General features: G+C 43.8%; 2 protein-coding genes across 4 annotated transcripts in view; both read left to right on the top strand.

Annotated features, from left to right (window-relative positions):
* The window catches only part of MTMR9 (myotubularin related protein 9), a 151308-nt gene that overhangs the window by 44599 nt on the left and 87919 nt on the right, over window positions 1-18790 (top strand). The gene's annotated exons all lie outside the window — the stretch shown is intronic.
* Window positions 2468-16244, top strand: LOC142080050 (L-threonine 3-dehydrogenase, mitochondrial). 3 transcript variants are annotated; one of them, XM_075144876.1, is made up of 10 exons: window positions 2476-2552; window positions 4603-4714; window positions 8132-8333; window positions 8690-8732; window positions 10165-10235; window positions 10997-11146; window positions 11236-11408; window positions 12228-12318; window positions 12764-13033; window positions 13270-16244. In XM_075144876.1, the coding sequence occupies exons 3-10, from the start codon at window positions 8150-8152 to the stop codon at window positions 13407-13409; spliced, it is 1122 nt and encodes a 373-aa protein (XP_075000977.1). In that variant the 5' UTR covers window positions 2476-2552; window positions 4603-4714; window positions 8132-8149; the 3' UTR covers window positions 13410-16244. The 3 variants fall into 3 exon arrangements, with proteins under 3 accessions (XP_075000978.1, XP_075000977.1, XP_075000976.1); XM_075144875.1 differs by lacking the exon at window positions 2476-2552 and adding an exon at window positions 3107-3226; XM_075144877.1 differs by lacking the exon at window positions 4603-4714 and having other exon boundaries at window positions 2468-2552.

Raw genomic sequence — 18790 nt, forward strand, 5'->3', positions numbered from 1 at the left:
GGGATTGTTACGTAACAGCTTAGCTACATATAATTAAAGGGCACAAAATTATATATGAAGCAGGCATATTATCCAGAGTGGATACTACAAGCTTACCTGAGTTTGAAAAGCATGTGGGTGAGTTTGTGGAGGAGAAAAACATTAATGACGAGTAAATATACTGAATGTGAAGATACCATGTCTGGTTCAGAAAGTCCTTCAGCTGTAGATCACAGAGGTCTGTGAGATTATTGTGGGGAAAGAGCTGCTGTTAAAGACAAAAAAAACTGTACTAGGATGGTCTTTGCTTGATTTGCCGTCATTGCTTTTATGTTCTTAGTTCAGTTCCCTGAGTGAAGAGCAATACCTGCCTAACCACAGCAAGGAGCAGATGAGGACCTCACAAAGCTTTGCAAACTAACCACTCTTTATAAAAATGCTGTTTTTCAAGGCCATTTATTATAAGCAGAACATCGAGGCATAAGGAAGCTAAGTGCAGTAATTACATTTGTTAATGTCCTGGTTTTGGTTGGGATAGAGTTAATTTTCTTCCTAGTAGCTGGTATAGTGCTGTATTTTGGATTTGTGCTGGAAACAGTGTTGATAACACAGGGATGTTTTCGTTCCTGCTGAGCAGTGCTTACACAGAGTCAAGGACTTTTCTACTTCTCACACCACCCCACCAGTGAGCAGGCTGGGGGTGCACAAGAAACTGAGAGGGGACACAGCCAGGACAGCTGACCCCAACTGACCAAAGGGATATTCCATACCATATGACGTCATGCTCAGCATATAAAGCTGGGGGAAGAAGAAGGAAGGGGGAGACGTTCGGAGTGATGGCCTTTGTTTTCCCAAGTCACCGTTACGCGTGATGGAGCCCTGGAGATGGCTGATACCTGCCTGCCGATGGGAAGCAGTGAATGAATTCCTTGTCTTGCTTTGCTTGCATGCGTGGCTTTTGCTTTCCCTATTAAACTGTCTTTATCTCAACCCACGAGTTTTCTCACTTTTACTCTTCCGATTCTCTCCCCCATCCCACAGTGGGGGAGTGAGCGAGTGGCTGTGTGGGGCTGAGTTGCCGGCTGGGGTTAAACCACGACAGCTAAGTATGGGTCCTTTCTGTTGGCTGGACCCACTTGATTGTTATTCATACAAAGGAGTCATTTTTGTGTGGTGTTGAGCTTATCAGTTTCTGTTTTAAAAATGATTAGTACTTGAGTCATGTTTACCCTCACTCTCAGCAGTACTTACTTTCTGTGTTTGAAGGTGCTCCTGAAGGCAAACCAACCTCCTCCTTTAACCCGGATTTCACATTTAAACATATATCTTTGAAACGTTACCTATCTTTTCTTAAGTCTCTTGTATTTCACAGTGTTTTGCAGATTATAGTCTTTCCATCTTGCCTAATTTCTGCCCATAAACAGGTCTTAAATTGTTCACAGTGGGGAAGAGGGGAGATAAAACACCTTCCTGCTTTCGGTTTTTCGTCTTCCTCCATGTAGAAAGGCAAATGTCTAATACTTTATTTATTCTTGAAGTCTTGCCATCAGTGTTCTGCCATTAATTACCACAGAAGATAGTTACCATGGTCTTAGAGGACTTTTCCCTTCTATCTTCTTCACGATGGAGGTCCTGATTTTTATTTTTTTTTTTGAATACTCAAAAGCCTTTCTGGCATTTTAACTCTGATAAATGAACCTGCTCATGAACCTCAGTATGAATTCTTTCTTGGAGGTAGAAGAATTTTCCATCTGTATGCTGATCATCGAACAGTCTTATTCCCAAGTACACAAATCCTGCAGAATTCACCGATTTCCCACACCCTCCTCAACAGTTGTTTAATTGAAAGGTTTTCTTTGGCAAAATATTCAGGTTGCTGGTCCTTTCTCTCCCCCAGAGGGATCATCAACAGCAGCACTCATCCTGCTCAAGCAGTTGAGCAACAGGTCGCCCCATCCCCAAGAAAAGCTTCTTCACCATATCTTGAATTAGTCCAACCCTTTTCACAGCCAGGCAGGCTTTGTGACATTCTTACCTTGCAGCCCAATACGGAGGATGCTTTGCAGTTAGAAATATTATTTTCGGTGGCATTTGCAAAGGGGCCACCGTGGCTCCCCTTGCCTCAGACCTGCACGTCCTGAATTTCTCTTTGCAAACCTGGCCTCTGCCAGCGCCGTGTTGTCATAGCGTAGCTGGGCCAGTCACTGCTGACCTCACGTCTTGGGGGACCTCGTCTTGTTTGTGCTTCCCCGGTACCCCCTTGGTGCCACCGAGGCCGAGGAGGCTCCCTCCATTGCACCCCGCTGGGCCAAGGCCTGCGGGAGGGTCGCCCCCCTCACCGGAAGCCACGCGCCTCACAGGGCGTTACATCACGCCTGCATGGCGTCGCTCTGACGTCACATCACTTCCCCCCCCCCCCACTCCCCAATCTCCTCCCCGGCAGGCGGTGACGTCTGATTTCAGCCCCGCCTCCCCCCACCGCCCCCGGGCCTCTGGGGGAGCGGCGCCGGGCGAGCGGCACGCGGAGCCGGCAGCGGGGAGAGGCGGCGGCGGGAGCTCGGCGGGGTCCGCGGGTGAGCGCGGGGCTGGGCGGTGGGGGCGCGGGGCCGCCCCGCTCCACGTCCCGGGACCGAATGAATGAGGTGGGGGAGGGGGGCGGGCGCTGCTCCCCAACGGCCGCAACGGCCGCTCGCCTGAGGGGCGGCGCGCGCCGCTTCCCGCCCTGCATCGCCTCATCCCGCGGGGGGGGGGGCCGGGCCCTGCCTCGCCCCGCGGCCGGCGCTGCCCGGGGGAGGGAGCCGGCTTCCCCCCCGCCACCCCTCCGTCTCCTCCTGGGGCATCGGCGTGAGGTGCCGCCGCCCGTTTGGGGCCGGGGGTGGGAGCGGCGCCTTGATCTGCAGCCCCTTTCTTGGCCCTTTTGCTCCTCACCAGAGACCTGGCGCGGGTTACGGGTTTTCTGCATGCGCGAAACTCGCACCGGCCTCTTTACTTCATTGTGGGGGCCCGGTGTGAAGTAATCGTTCCTTTTCCGCTCCAGGAGCGTCACGCCGTTCAGTGGCTGGTATAATCTGACTTTTTTTTAATTGGTTGCTGACGTCAGATTTCTAGTCGGTCCCTTGGTGTTTCGGGCTGACGTCGTTTCTTGGCGAGCTTTGCGAGGGGTACGGCGTCGTCCCGCGGCTGTGCGTCACCTCTGAAAAACGAGCCGCGGAGGTTGTGCGTCTGCGTCAAGGTTATTTTAACTGAGGTTAGCCAACAGCTGCCTGCCAGAGAGAACATCACAAGCCCGGCCACCCCTCTGCCCTGCCCTGGCACATCCACCATGCCAGGGGACACAGGGAAGGACACAGGGTCCCCTTACCCCTGTTCGGGGCTCTCTGAACTGGAGGAAATGCCAGTAGGAGATGTGTGATGGCTTTGGTCTTTCTGTCTATCCAGGCTGCATTAAGTGTTGGTTGAGCTGAGAGTATCCCCTAGTTGTTGCAGCTTGAGCGCTCCCAAATGTGATGATCCGATGGACTTTCCAGTTGGCAGCGCTTGGGCACCAGGGAGTAAGACTTTCCCATGGGAGAGGCAGGGTGGCATGTGCTTCGTCTTCTGGATGCCCAAGGCGGGCAGTATCTTTCCACTTAAGCTCTTCTTGATACAGTTGGAAAAAGTAGAGGAGCTTTCCCTTCCTCAGGTCTGAAGCAGAAACTGTGTTTTGGAGACAAGTGTGAGTTGAGAACGATAACTTGGAGTTTCGCGTGTTGGTGTGGACCACATACCCGAGGATGTTGGCTGTTGTGAAAGTACTAGTGGTTGGGAATCCACGAGATCCTGTGGCCTAGAAAGCAGCTTAACTTTCTTTGAAAGAAGCAAGTTTTGGAATTCCTTGGTTAGCTCTGTTGAGGAGCATCCTGTGGCATCTCAGCAGCTGTGCAGCCCCCAGAAATGCTGTGGGAGATTTGGGATTTGGTTCTGACCTCTCTCTCTCCTCCCTCTTTCCCATTTTCTTTGAAGCTTACTGTTGTGGGATTTTCTAGATCAAACCCATGAATTTCTTATCTTTCTTATCACCGAAATGTTCTATTAATAACTAATACATAAGAAACTACGAGCTTCTATAAACGTGTTTTTGTCCTTTATATGAGCAACAGGTGCTTGCTGCTTATGTAACACTTTGGAAATCTTGCAGAGGAACAGCAGCTGGCAGTTAACTTGCTAAATGTCATTTTATGAACCTGTTTCTTTTTTCCCCTCTTTTCCCTCTCCCCGTGCTTTAATCTTACAAAACTCAGAAATTTTCCCCTCTTTTCCCTCTCCCTGTGCTTTAATCTTACAAAACTCAGAAATTTTCTGCTATCCGAGGGAGATTATTGCTTTACATTTGAACATGTGTTTGCTTTATACTAATCCTTTGCACTGCAACCAATTAGTTTAAAACCTGTTCTTCAGAGATGACCCTAGGTTGTACGGTTCTGTTAGTTAAAGGAGCTGGTTGCATAGCTTCAGAGTCCTTTACCTATCACAAAGTTATAGACATTTCAAAATCAAGCAAATGTGAACGAAGTGAAGTGATATCCCTGGCTGCTGCTGCTCTCACGCACAAGCTTTTTTTTTTTTTTTTTTTTTTTTTTTAAGGTGTGGGACAACTCCTACTTTCTGTCAGGTTTTGATTGGCTTTCAAAAGAGGCAGTGTCCTATAAATTGCCATCTCCACTCTGCTTCTGCTCTATCGCCAGCTGAGGGACAGGTGAGTACAGAAGAGGGAAAATTCCAGTGTGTGTTGCTTGATCCTTGAAATTGGCATTGGTTGTTAATTTAAATTAGTGCAGGTGGGGGAAATAACTTCCATGTTTCAGGATAAAGCTTCCTCATTTTCTTAATCTAGAAAACAAAAGGGTTAGTTTCCAGTATCTGTTTGGATCAATGAATAAAACCAGTAACTGAAAAAACTAGTCAGAAGGTAATATAGGGTAGGGAGGTTAGAATATGTAGTTGTATATATTTTTTTTTCTCCAGTTCCTAACGATACAGAAGTATTCCTCTTTGGGATAGTAGAAAGAAAAACCTATCAAAAATTAAGTTTTTTATATCAGTTAAATTAATACTTTTTATGTTCAGAGCTGTTAATAACTTCTTGAAGTTATTTAAAATGGGAAACTCTGATCTAGCAGAATGGGCTTTTCTGTCCAAGTTGCTCTTGCAAGGTAATCACTTTGTGTTGGGGCTACCTTTTTCTCATGGTTGCTTTGGGGAAGCGTTTTTAAGCGGTGCTATTAATTTCTTTATGTGTCTGTGCGCTTGCTGGCAACTTTCAGAATTTAATAACTTGTTACATCATTTTTTTTTCCCTGCTTCATATTTGAAATAGAAATACATGCATGTCTTAGGTGGGATTTTGGCATGCAGCTGTGCTGCTTGGTGAGCCAGGGTTTTTTTCAGTGCCTGGTATAAAATGTGTTTACTGTTCTTTTGAGTCAGCCTAGACTTGCAGGTAAATTCTTAGCTTAAGCCTGTGTGGTTTCACTCCAGGTGTGTTTGGAGAAACCAGTCCAGTAGGTGGGAAACCAATTTGATCCTAGCGTGGCATTTTTAGTAGCAGCTAACTTTAGTTCGTAATTTATTTATAGAGCTCAAAATGCAAAATGCCTTTTCAGGTACTTTAATGGGAAATTTTCCGCAACAGAGACCAGTGAGTCTCTCTTAGTGCTATAAGAGTTGTTCATTATCCCATTCTGAAACAAGAAGGGATTATCGTGGCTTTTTAGAGGGCTGACACTGCCCTTTAACACTCTTACGTTGGTTTCCTAGGGAGAAACATGTCTTATGAGATTGAATTGTCTGGATATGTCTGCCTGCTGCCTTCTTTCCCTGCACACCTAACTATTTTTTGCACCTATTGGCTAATTTCAAGTAAGCGTGACAGGGACTGAGTCTCAAAAATAGCAAGAACATGTCTGTTTTGTGAAGGTGGGCTTGCAGGGGAGGGAAATCTCATTAGTGCCTTGGCTGAGCATCAGAGAGTGTTTGAGGTTAGAGGGGACCCCTGGAGGTCATCTGGTCCAACCTGCTCAAGCAGGGCCATCCAGACCCAGTTGCCCAGGACTGTGTTGGGATGGCTCCAGGGATGGAGACTCCACCACGTGTGCCAGTGCTTGGTCACCCTCACAGTAAAAAAGTGTTTCCTGATGCCCAGAGGGAACCTCCTGCATTTCAGTGTGTGCCCATGGCCTCTGGTCCTGGCACTGGGCACCACTGAAAGGAGCCTGGCTCCGTCCTCTTTGCACCCTCCCTTCAGATATTTATATACGTTGATAATATCCCCCCAGAGCCTTCCTTTCTCCAGGCTGAACAGTCCCAGCTCTCTCAGCCTTTCCTCATAGGAGAGATGCTCCAGTCCCTTCATCACCTTCGTGGCCCATCAGCAATATAAGCTGAATATAAGCTGAATCATACTAACCAATGCTAGAGAATGAAGATAGGAGAAAGATGTCATAACCTCTTAGATAGCAATTAGTTACCTCTGAGATTGAGTCCTCAGGAATGGGGCTTCTTCGCTTTCAGTGCTCAAGGAATAGTTTGTTTGCTCTGGTTTTGTAAGTGGAGTTAGATGTATGGTCGGTGTATAACAAGGAATTGCAAAAGACTTGTGCAAAGCCTAGAGAAGATAGAGCGATTGCTTCTGTAGCACTGTGACAGGAGAGAGACAGCTTTAATAGATCAAGCCTATAATCAGGGAGACCGATCCCTCTAATGGGTTTGTGGCTGTGAGGTGCAGCAGAGGCTTGGCCAATTCATCAGAGTACTAATTGACAATGCTTCTCAAGGCAATAAACAAGTGAGCAAACAAGTTTAAGGGGGGGGGGGGGGGGGGAGATACCTCTCAGAATAAGTCTCTTTGATCAGTTTTAATATGCAAATGTGATTTTTAATAATGCACTTTTTTTTGGAGGAGGTTATCTTATTAAGCATGTGATAGGTGGTTTAGCAAATCTTCTGTGTTTAAATAGCAGGACTCCCTAAAGTATCAGAAAACTCTCAGCCTTGTGTGTTTGCCGTGAGTGAAAGAAACACCCACGTTAATTACTTGTTTGCTTTTCTATGCATACTAGAATTGGTAGTGCTGGAATTAATCTGCAGCAATTAGCTGCCATCATTTCTTATTGTGGCCTTCCTTCACCCTGACTCTCTTTTTTATAATATATGCAATAAGAAATCTACAAGAAAGGAATTGACAGGGTAATCTCAAGCAAGCTAGTTTTAAAGGTGTTTTCATCTGGGAATTTACTCATTCTGTCACTTTGGGAAAGAGAGTTAGAAGTTGTTTGAAGGGGGATAAGGAAGAATTTAAGTGACTGTGCCTTAAGAATTGTATTTCAAAGAAGTAAACTGGAACCTCAGAAAAAGCCGTTTGTGGATGCATGTGTGATTTATTTGGGGTACATTCTTCTCCATTTCTGCAATATGAAAGATTTGGAGAGAAAGAAAACCAAACTTGCATGTAGCTCAGGGTAACTTACGGATATTTTTGCAATGTGTTATTATGAGTGAATCATGTCTTTTTTTTTTTTTTTTGTGAAGTAATTAGGACATTTTCATGAGCCCTGGGTAAATACTGCTTCTCCTTTGTTCACTTCCCGGGTACTGTCCATCATGCGTATTAAGTCTGAGCAAAGTGGTGCTTGTTAAAGAGATTTACTGCCGCCTCTGTTGGCTTAGCTGAATCTTGCTGATGCAATACTAAGAAGGGTTGCTTATTCATGGCAGTCTACAAAACTTTCACTCAGAAGTACCTACAGTGAAGCTGTGTAATCATAGCAGCTGAACTTGTTGAATTCTGTATGTGTTGTCTTTTGTGCTTGAAATCATAGTTTCTAGTGACGGTTTTAAAAAAGCTTAAACTTGAACTATATTCTAACTGTTCATTATACTGGATCCTGTGCTGGGGCTGTGGATATTTTCTTGAGCTCCCTCTGGTGAATGCATTACCTCTATTCATGTTACTTCGCAGGCTGCTTCTACTAGACGTGGCACTCAGTTGGCACGTCAGCTAGGACTTGGATTGCATCAAACTTCTCTGAAACCCTTCAGAGTTTTCTAAGGGAGTGTTTAAAATGTTTAATATGGTTGAGTCATTTGTGACTAATCTTTTCTCTTGTTCTCACAGTGTATTTGAAGGAGGAAGATGCCAATTGTCAAAAACGTGAGCAGAGCTGTCAGCCAGCTGCTACAGAGCTCTGGTTGTGGATGTGGGATTTCCATCGTGCCTGTTCGATGCATTGGAGTCTCACCCCGCCAGGTGGCCTCTGATGCAAGCTTTCACTCGGTTTCTTTTTCCGAGTCTGATCATCCTCGGGTGCTAATTACAGGTCAGCATTCCCGTCATAACTGTATTCCTGCTCCAACTTCTCAGATGAATCCCCCGCTCCCCTCCCTCCCTCCCTGGTGAGCAGAAAGCTGGAAGCAAAAATACTCAAATATTCTGGGATTGCGATGGTCTTTCCCATATGGTGATAGGATCAGAGTCCCATGTGAACTTTCCTACTATTTTTATTCCAGAAATCTACTAAAACCAGTTCATTGGGTTTTCCTTGAGAAAAATTCAAAACCTTTCTGACTTGCTGAGAAAAATAGTACTCATTTCGGATGTGATACGTATAATAATGGAATTCTGTATTTTGATATCACTTTTTTTCTGATTTTTCTTTTGTGCGTTGCCTTTTAGGTGGTCTTGGCCAGCTTGGAGTGGGACTTGCTAAGCTTCTGAGGTATGTCATGATTCTCTGACTTGGTATTAGTGAGGAATTCAAGCTTTAGCCATCACTTCTAGAAGCAATAATTTTCTGGAAGGTGTCTTTTAAAAGAATCCTAGTGACAACTGCAGATTCTTTCTTGCCTCTTAGTTTTATAAATAACTTTAAATTTTCAGTCTTTTTATTTTTTACTCCGGTGCTTGGTTTAGGTTCACTGACGTACTTTCTGTGTGTACATTGGTCAGGATTCCCAAAATAACATAATTTTGTCTAAGAGACTAGCTGCTGAGTTCAGTTTGCTTCCAGCTAAATGGAAGTATTCACCATCTGAATCCTCAGAGGGTAGTCAGTTTTCCTTTTCTCTTTTTTGGTCTAGCCAAATAAGGCTGGATTTGAGTGCTCAATAGAGAAACAAAGGCTGTGATTTTATGCAGGTACTACAGAAGAGAAAAAAGTGTGAACATCCACTTGAAAAAATACATAGTCCTTTGCTAACTACCTAGCTCTTGGGCTTTGCAACTGCTGACTTTTATCTCTGAGAATCTCAGTTTAGTAACTTCAGGAATAAGGTGCCCTGTTTAGTAAAGTGCAAACAAAAATAAAGATTAGGATACAAGATCTTGAAGTTTTTATGATTTGGTGAAAGATGAACTGATGCAGCAAAAGAATTAAATCAAAATACGTTTCTTCTGGCCCTTTCTGTTCCCCCACCTCACATACACAGTTACCTTATTTTTTCCTGGTATCTTTTCAAGAAATGTGAAATGCTCCGAGAGCTCTCCCTAGTCCATATCATTGTCCATATCCACGCCTACTCAGCTCCAGAGTATCGTTTGCACATAGACAGCTTTTGTTGCAGAAGATTTGAACTATGACCAAAAATGGGCAAACTCACTGCATTCAACACTGTGTTGCAGTTTGAGCGTTTTCTACCATTTCTACGATATATTTAAAAATCATCCAAATAATGGAAGGCTGGAACATACTCCAGTGCCATCAGACTTGCTCTCTGCGACAGCCTTGTGCTGATTAGAAAAGCACAAGGCGGAGATTACTCCGTTGTATTTACTTCGTTGATATAAAAGTAGCTGGAGTTACAGCAAGCCCAGTGGCTTTTTGTTGCCTGCAGGGGGGTGGTTTATCTCTGGGTAAAATTTTCAGAAAGAAGAGCATAGGAAGGTCTTTCTTCTCAACGTATTTCCGTTTTCTAAAAGATTTCTCTATCCTTATGCAGTCTTCCACTGCTACTAGTAGTAGTTTACTGATTTTTCTAAAATGCTGTATTGACATTTAAAGGATTGGTAGGTTTTTTTTTAGTACAATAACTGATTTCATTGCACCACTGTTCTTCTGATACTGCTCCTGCAAAACAAAATAGCAGCATAGCAACTTATGAATTATCTCAAAGACTGTGGGCTCACTGTACCATGTGGGTATTTTTATACAGGAAACGCTTTGGAAAGAACAATGTGATCTTGTCAGACATTAGAAAGCCTGCGGATAATGTTTTTTATAGTGGTAAGTGACTGGGGAAGCATATGGAAGAAAAATCTTGACTTTACCTCTGATGTTGATAGACTAATTACTGAAGTCTAAATGATAAGTGGATTAAACTGAAGAAGTTGCTGTTCGAAACTTCTGGATAATGCTTTCCTGCTTTGAAATCTTGCCAAGACATTAATTTCTTCTGTTAGTTACTCCCTTTTTCTAAATATGTTTCTTTGCATTTTTTCACTGTTTCTTTGCCGTTTTGTTGACCAGAATAAATACTTGAGTCAAGTTGAGCTTGGCTGTTGTGCTCCTGCTGTAAAAAGAGATGCATTTATTCTTTTGGAGGGAACAAATTGGAAATTAAATTTGTGCTTTGTGCTTCCATGCTCAGACAATTTTTATGATAAGATGGATGTAGGGTAGGTTTTTTGGATTCTTTTATTTTCATTAGAAACTTGCATAAGTTTTTCTTCATCATTACTGTTTAATGATGTATTTAGATATTTGAATAGTGTACACTAGATGTTCCCTGTTTTCATGCCATTGGCTGCATAAAACAGGATTTCTTACATCAGTCTGTTGTTGAGGTAAAGGTAGCAGTTTCCCTTCATTTCTCTTGCTTATTTACTGATTTATTGGCCGCTGCTGTTAGAAGGTGTGCATTCTGCTGTGCAGTCAATCCTGAATAGAGGTATGGTCAAGAAGCAGCAATCTGAGTTTCATCTAGAACTTTTCTTGACCTCTGTTCTTCTTGGCATTCAATTTCCTACTGGTTCCATTTCTTCTAGGTCCTTTTATCTACGCGGATATCTTGGACTACAAGAATTTACGTGAAATAGTGGTGAATAATCGGATAACTTGGCTCTTCCATTATAGCGCTTTGCTCAGCGCTGTTGGAGAAGCAAACGTCCCTTTGGCCAGAGCTGTAAATATTACCGGTATGTGACAAGGGTTTCAAGTTCATGACTCCTACAGAGGCTTGAGAAAGTGCAGTGTGTGTTCTGATAAATCCCGATGTTTGTTCCAGGTTTACACAATGTTCTGGATATTGCAGCTGAGCATAATTTGAGACTCTTTGTTCCAAGCACTATTGGAGCCTTTGGACCCACCTCTCCTCGAGATCCAACTCCTGATCTCTGCATTCAGAGACCAAGGACAATCTATGGAGTCTCCAAGGTTCACGCTGAGCTCATGGGAGAAGTGAGAATTTTTTATTTTATTTATTTCATGAAAGTTCTGGGAGAACTTCTTTGCCTTTGTAAGATTCCTCAGTGCAGTGTTCTTTTTCCCCATTCTTTCCTTCCTTCAGGCTTTAGTACTCAATAGTGGTCTGAGGCAGCTCTTAGGGACAAATATCTTTTGAGTTTTGTTGGAAAAAGTACAAAGAATTGGAAGCTGGCAAACATCTAACTTTCAATATCATTTCTTTCCCTGATTCTTTTGACTTTGGCCTCTCTGCCTCGTCTGCCAATGTGAATGGCATTGCATAAATGACGGTGTACAAAACCTTGCGAAAGCATGTTAGACAGTGACAACTTTTGCCAAAAAAGAAGACGACTCTAAGGTCAAAGCCGTGGGAGTCTGTACATGCACAACTTCTCTTTTGGCTTTGTAGTTTTTTAGAAACATAACATTGTTAAAGCTGATATTTTTACATACAGTTTCCTCACACTTCAAATTTATGAAGGACAGTGGCAGGTCTGAAGACTGTATTAACCTGAAATGTCTCACACACTTAGGAATTTTCAGTTTCTGAACACTAGATCTAGACCCTACGTTAGAAGCCAATCCGTATCAATCAATATCTACTGGTGTGGATGAAAACTAGAAAAGGGCAAGCAGAGAGCTCAGCTACCTGGCAGGGAATGGAGACCGTTCAATAGTTCCTTTTCTTTCATCCCCGTCATGAGACGGTTACAGAATGAAGGTTCATCCTGTGGCAGATTTTTCCTGTGAAATCAATGAGTTGTGTGGCCTAGTCTTGACGTGTAAAGCTGTGTTTCTCTCCTCTCTCCATAGTACTACCATTACCGGTATGGCCTAGACTTCCGCTGCCTGAGGTATCCAGGAATTATATCCGCTGACTCTCAGCCTGGTGGGGGAACAACTGGTAAGCCACTTGTGTGTAGTTCTCAGTATTGCAGGCAAGAACAGCAAAAACATAAGCCAATACAGTAATTTTTAATGTGTTTGTAGAAATCTCAGTGTAGAGATGCTATTTTAACAGTGTTACAACAATACTTTTGTCTGCTCCAGCCTAGGGCGTAATTTTGTAGTCTTTACATTCAAACAGTGTCTGAGAGATTTTGGATTAATTAACACTCATTGAGACCATTTCCTTTAAAAATATTTTAAACTGCTGTCTTGCTGCAATGTGCAAATGCTGGAATAGCATCAGGATAGTTGGAATGACTTTTACAACGTAAATCATACACAGTTCTGCTGCTAGACTTTAGTTAAGAGACTTTGGGGGTGGTCTGGGGATTGTTGAGTGTCATGAAGTGAACAACAGATTGAGGCAGATGAATACATGCATCAATTGTTCTTTTCTACAGATTATGCTGTCCAGATTTTCCATGATGCCATAAAGACCGGCAAATTTAAATGTAACCTAAAGCCAGACACTCGTCTCCCTATGATGTATATTGATGACTGTCTGAAAGCAACTCTAGAGGTCATGGAGGCCCCTGCAGATGCCCTGAGCATGAGGACATACAACATCAGTGCCATGAGCTTCACTCCTGAAGAGCTGGCGCAAGAGGTGCAGAAGCATGTTCCTGAACTCCAGGTGACCTACAATGTGGATGAAGTCAGGCAGGCCATAGGTTAGTATCAGCTTCTTTAGCAGTGGGTAAGAAAAAACATTAGATTGCTGTATGTTAAGGGCAAAACAAAGTTTCTTTTCTCTTTAGGCGCTTGCAAATTGCTCCTGTACAATTCAAGTCTTACAGTTTGAAATTCAGCTTTAGTAGTTCAAATGGCCAGTGGTGGTACCTCTTGAAGTTTAAAGAAACTTTTCTTAAACCTCATGCCCTGTGTTTCTTCTTTCTTTTCACTGCAGCTGACAGCTGGCCGATGAACTTCGATGACAGGAACGCCCGCAGGGATTGGGGCTGGAAACATGATTATGATCTCCCCGAGCTGGTGACTACAATGTTTAGCTTCCTTGGGTCTGACTCCAGGATTGCTCAAGCTAACTGAAATACTTTGTAAGATGTTTCCAGATTTCCACAGAGGACCAGGAAGAAATGGCTAAATTAGTTCATAATCTTCTGAGTCTTAGAGCATGTCAGTTATTATTTTTTGTAAGCAGCAATAGAGTTGGGCAGAAACATACTGTAGCTGGAATGTACTATTAGATAAACAACATCATTTGGTACTGTCTCCAAGCACAGCACCAATGACAAACACAGAATTCTTGAAATTTCACACTTAAGCAGCTAGAAAAAAAAAAAGGCACTTACTCCTGGCTGATGACTCTCCGATCATTCCTGCTGCCTACCTCTTTTTTGGCAAACGACATGGGGCAATATTGTCCAGGCTGGTGTTTCAGGCATATCCCGCAAAGTTAAAGATAGGTTTTTCATTTTTACTGGTGGAGGATGTTAGATTGTAGTAAGGTATGATCATTTCTACTCTTTGCTTTCAAAAGAGATCAGAAGAGCTACTTCATATTTCCAAATTGTAGGGGTTGTTGCAATTCTAGTTTAAAGTCAAACTTTGGTCGATAGTTCCTATTTATATATACATATATACACACATATATATAGTGCTGTATAAACATATACTTTTCTATACATAGGGCATACAAGCATTATTCTTATAATGCTTATAAATGTGAAGGGGGAATAGGACTTGAATTCTCATTATGCTTTAAAAAAAACGGGGTTTACAAGCCAAGCTTTGTCCTGTTCTTTGAAAGTGCTGCTGCCTTCAGTTTAACCTTGGAGGCGGATCTGAAATCTGAAGAGCTGTTACGTGTATGTGAATCTGGGGCGTATTTCACGAAGGTAGTGCCCAGGTACGGGTTTATTGGTAATTAGCACTAGTTTTGGTTATCCCAGTTTGCTGTGCTAGCATGATGACATGCTGCCTGGAGCAAGTTTTAAAGGTGGGCTGATGATGGAGCCTTACGGTAGAGTCAGGTGAGCCTTTGAAATCTGTTCATGTTCGCTACATTTTCCGCGTGCACTGTAAGTGTATTTGTAGATGCTATTTATGTGTAACTGTCCTACGCTTTTGTTCTTTAGAGAGGGATGCAGAAGCTGAAACCATCTTCTAGCTACAGTTAAGGGCTGTTCTCCTCGTTGGGTTTCATGCACAGGAGATTCTGGGATTAACAAGGGAGTCTTAGTAAATGCGTGCAAGGAAGATATGTCTATTCAAAAGCTACTTAGGAGACTTTGAGAAATGACAAACTGGAGAGAGAGAGACAGGAAAGCCATTTTAGGTAAAATACCAGTTCCCATGGATGTGAATCTGAGCCATCAGCTACTCTAGCGATAGCATGCCTTGAGAAACAGCATCCGGGAACTTTTTTTTCTTTTTTAAAAAGAAAAAATATCTTTCATTTTCAAAATGACTGGAAATACACTGTATGAAGCTCTCCATCTTTTTTTATCTTGTATACTCCAATAGCGTGAGTAGGTAAACTTGTTAAAGTATGTTTTTTTGCCTACGACTTGTTTGCTATGTTTTCTGTGACGATGCTTTGGCAGTTGCGAGTCTGTTACGTTCTCTGTAACCCCGCGGTGTTTCCTCAGTAAGTGGATAACTGACATGACCAGATTTCTGTCTCTTTGTGAAGGAGTCTACATGCTGCAGGGAATATGTTTTCTCACGAAAGTAACCTTCAAATGAAGATTCTGTGGTGAAACCCAGTTATTTTAAACATTTGTTAAACTTGTATCTCTTGGTTTTGTATGTATCTTATTGTTTCATCTGTTGGCAAAGTATGCGTTTCCCAGGTATTTAAGCTCGAAAACCTCTAAGGTCGTGGCCTGTTGTTGAAACTTTTTTTTTATATTGTTTATGTTTCTGAAAAGACAAGTTTTTAAACTTTGGCCGCTGTTGTAACTGTCACATTTTTTAAGTGTAATATTTGGCCCGATGGGCCAGCAAAGTTGGCCCTCCATTCATACCCTCCGAGGAAAGACTGGCTCGGGTTTTGTCCTCTGCCCTGCCAAAGCAGGATTATCTCCTAGTAAACTGTTAGACTGAGCCATCAGGTGAAGGGCTTTAGTATGAGCTGAAGTGTCTTGTCCATTCCAGTCTTTCGTAATTCAGACCCTGGGGACTCCTCACTGCCTCCAGTCCATGAGACGTGTGAAATAAAGAGTTGTTGACGGGTCTCACTCCATTTCTCTACTTCACTCAAAGTCATGGGGTCTACTCCCCTCTCCCTTGTTCAAAGCTCCAGTTCGCACTACCAAGAGTGAAGAGCAAGAATGTTCTTTCTTCTGAAACACACTGTCCTTGGTCGTGGCATTGCACAAAGCTTTGGATAAGGGGTTACAGCGAAGGTGAAATTCAAACCTGTGGCATTTTGAACAAAAGTTTCTTTTTTCTTTTTTTTTTTTCCTGCCACAAGTTGCCGACTTCATTTAGGAGCAGCCATTTAAGAAATTTCTAATTTGCAAAATCTGAAATAAACCATATTGCAACAGAGAGTTGTTTGGAGGTAACAAGGTGGTGACAGTCAGGGAATGTGATTATAAATGGTCTGAGTCCTGTTTGAAATTCTGGTTTTTCAACCTGTGACCAATGATGCGTGTATATTTTTCCATATCTTCCCCATTAACTTCTGCTGTAACTATGTTACAGTATTTTCTGTATTAAACCAATTTGATGTGGTACAAAATGTGTAACTTTTGCTACCCGTTTGAAGTTTGACTTCTGGGCAGAGACTTCTTTCATGACATTTGAGCGTTGTAGCTGTTAAATTACCTATTCAGGAAAAAAAAGTTGTTAAAGTATTTTTTCAAATATTGTAAGTTGTGGATGATGCCTACTTTAATAAAATCCTATGCAGCTGTATCCTTGTTTTGTCATCTTTGTTTAGAGCACGCGAGAGCAGTGATGGAGGATGCTGGCTAGTGCTGAAGCCTGTTCTTCAGCTGCAGAAGTGATGCATGATTTGAGGCACAGAGGAAGATACAGACCCCCCCTGGTCCCCGGTCTTGCCGTGACTCTCGCACACTTGTGTGTATCTTTAACTTTCTGCTGATTTTTCCAGTTGCTCTGTGTAGCAGGCGGTTGCTCACAGGCAGATACAGCACGGTTACCCTGTAATCTTCAGTGAGCCACTGGGCAGGCATCCAAAAAGTGCTGGGTTTCTAATATTCCTCTGTCACGTCTAGATTTTTTAGCCCTTTCTCATGCTGAGAAGTCAGTTAGTCTGTCTTCACCGCGTTTCCGTCTCTCTTTACACCCGTGCGGCTTTGAAACGGCAGGAAAAGAGCAATGGTGTTCTGAGGGAGGAGCTTTAAAAAGCACATGCCAAGAATTTAAGATTGTAGGGTCCTCGTTTCTGCTTCTGTGCAAGTCTTGACTCCAGCTGTTGCACAACCAGTAATGTTGGTCATCGGGAGAAGTTTGTGCAGACGTGAGCAAGAATGTGTGTGCTCCTAATAATTTACCGTGGACCCACCCTGCCTCGTTAATCGATGAATAAACACTCCCTTCAGGTTAAACAAGGCCTTTCCCGCCTTCTACGCCTCAACTTTCTAGTGGTGGGAACTTCTTGTGGAGGAAGCATTCCGCTTGACCACGATTTAATGACTAAGGCGGGCGTTATGTTTCTTGCGCAACAGGTGAGGGTGTTACAGCACCGCACTCTTTCCAGCTACTTCGCTTTGATAATTAGTTTGACTCTTGTTTACACATGCTCAGTCTGGCTTCTGTAGGTGCTATAGGTGCTTTTCATCTAAAGCTGCTGTAGCCGAGGAGAGGATGCCATTACTCTTCAGGTCCTTCGTCAGGCTCTACAAAAACAAGTATTTCCTTTTCCCTACTTTGTCTCCACCCTGTTCTTCAGAGATTTAAGAACATCTGACCCTGTAATCACATTCATGCAGAAAAAACAAAAGCCTCCCAACCTTTTTGCTTTGAATTCTCAGATTTACTTCTCCTTGCCTTGGAGTCAGCGGTTGGCTTCGTTGTCCTCACTTCGCTGTTCCCACGTAAGAGGGAACACAGAGCTGAAGCCGTGCTGATGCCATGGTTATCGGTAGACGTGCGCTAGAAAGCTTTAAAGGAAGGAGCTCTGCTCCTTCTCGAGGTGCGAGTGCTGATGGAACGTGCTTGTTCAGCTTCCCCTAGGTTTTGAAGTCGGTGCTGAACTACGTGCCTCTGTGGCAATGCGCTATTAATACCCAGACTGCCGAATTTGGAACAGGGCCAGGGGAAAGGATCTTTCTATCATCCTGAAAGTCGCCGCCCAAGCCTGGGATAGAAATGCAAATCCTGTCCGGGTCTGGGTCCTATTGCAATGATTCATTCCTAAGACGGTAAACTTAATTCCTTTGTTTAAGCCCACACAGGCACAGCTGCTTTCTGCTCTTAGCTGCTTAAGACATCAGAGAGAGGTGCAGAAGAGGAGGAATCTTCTTCCCTCAGTGAAACAGCGCGAGGGCTGCGGATGATTAACCTCTGTGCTTTTGGAAAATCCCTCCTTTTGCTCTTCAGGACGGTCAGGCTCTAACATACCATTTGTCGGGATCTCTGCGTGCCTCCAGGGAAGAGAAGCCAAGCCCAGGGAGGTGGAGAGAGGAGAGCACCAGGGTTAGCCAGAGGGCAGGAGCATGGCTCCGGGGGCTGGGATGCCCGCCTTGCAGCCCCACTCGTGACACCCCCTGTTTCGGGCAGGGTTGGGGGCTTTCCTGGCCCTGGGACAGGCTGTTTCTATTTTAGACGAACGTTAGCTGGCATTGCGAAACCTTTGCCCTTCTCCTGGAGGCTCGGGCCAGACGAGTGCTCTTCAGGCTATTTTTGGATTCATACCATAATTGTACGTGATCCTAAATTGATCGCGGGTCGGAGCGCCTGTGGCACGCTGGGGCTGAGGGGGTGTGCCGGGGGTGCGGAGCGGTGGGCTCGGTAGCAGCGCTGTCCTTCCTGGGTGCTTCATTTGTGTCGCAGGGGGGTGGCTGTGATGATGCCTACCTCTTCAAGCCAGGGCCAGCTTCTGGAATAAACCCGGGTGTTTAAAGACGGCAGTGACTCCATACAGCAGCTAAGAGAGTTGGCGCACACGGCTGGCTTTTGCCAGCGGAGACAGGGTTCAAAAGACATTTGTGCTTCAGCAGCACCATTGTAGAACTCAAATCTGGAGTGGGCATTGCTCAGCCAGAAAAGAAATTTGCTTTCTGCACCTGATACTGCAATTGGGAACAATTTAGGATGTTTTCATTCAAGCTGGCAGTGATTATCTGCATTTTTGAGGACTCAAGCCAACAGTTTGGTAAAACTGAGATCCAATTCAGCGCTAGAGTGGTTGTCTAGTACAACCACCATCCATCCTGACCCAGGGGTTGCTTCTATGCATTTAGTATCTTCCAGTAGATGTATTTTCTATAGTCTTG

This window comes from Calonectris borealis, chromosome 3 (genome assembly GCF_964195595.1).
Source record: "Calonectris borealis chromosome 3, bCalBor7.hap1.2, whole genome shotgun sequence".
Classification (NCBI taxonomy): domain Eukaryota; kingdom Metazoa; phylum Chordata; class Aves; order Procellariiformes; family Procellariidae; genus Calonectris; species Calonectris borealis.

What these genes read in the sequence shown, in the direction of transcription:
- LOC142080050 (XM_075144877.1), top strand. Translation starts at nt 8,150, where the DNA reads ATGCCAATTGTCAAAAACGTGAGCAGAGCTGTCAGCCAGCTGCTACAG. An exon ending in GCCTGGTGGGGGAACAACTG is followed by an intron (nt 12,319 to 12,763) that starts GTAAGCCACTTG and finishes TCTTTTCTACAG; the next exon opens with ATTATGCTGTCCAGATTTTC. An exon ending in TGAAGTCAGGCAGGCCATAG is followed by an intron (nt 13,034 to 13,269) that starts GTTAGTATCAGC and finishes TTTTCACTGCAG; the next exon opens with CTGACAGCTGGCCGATGAAC.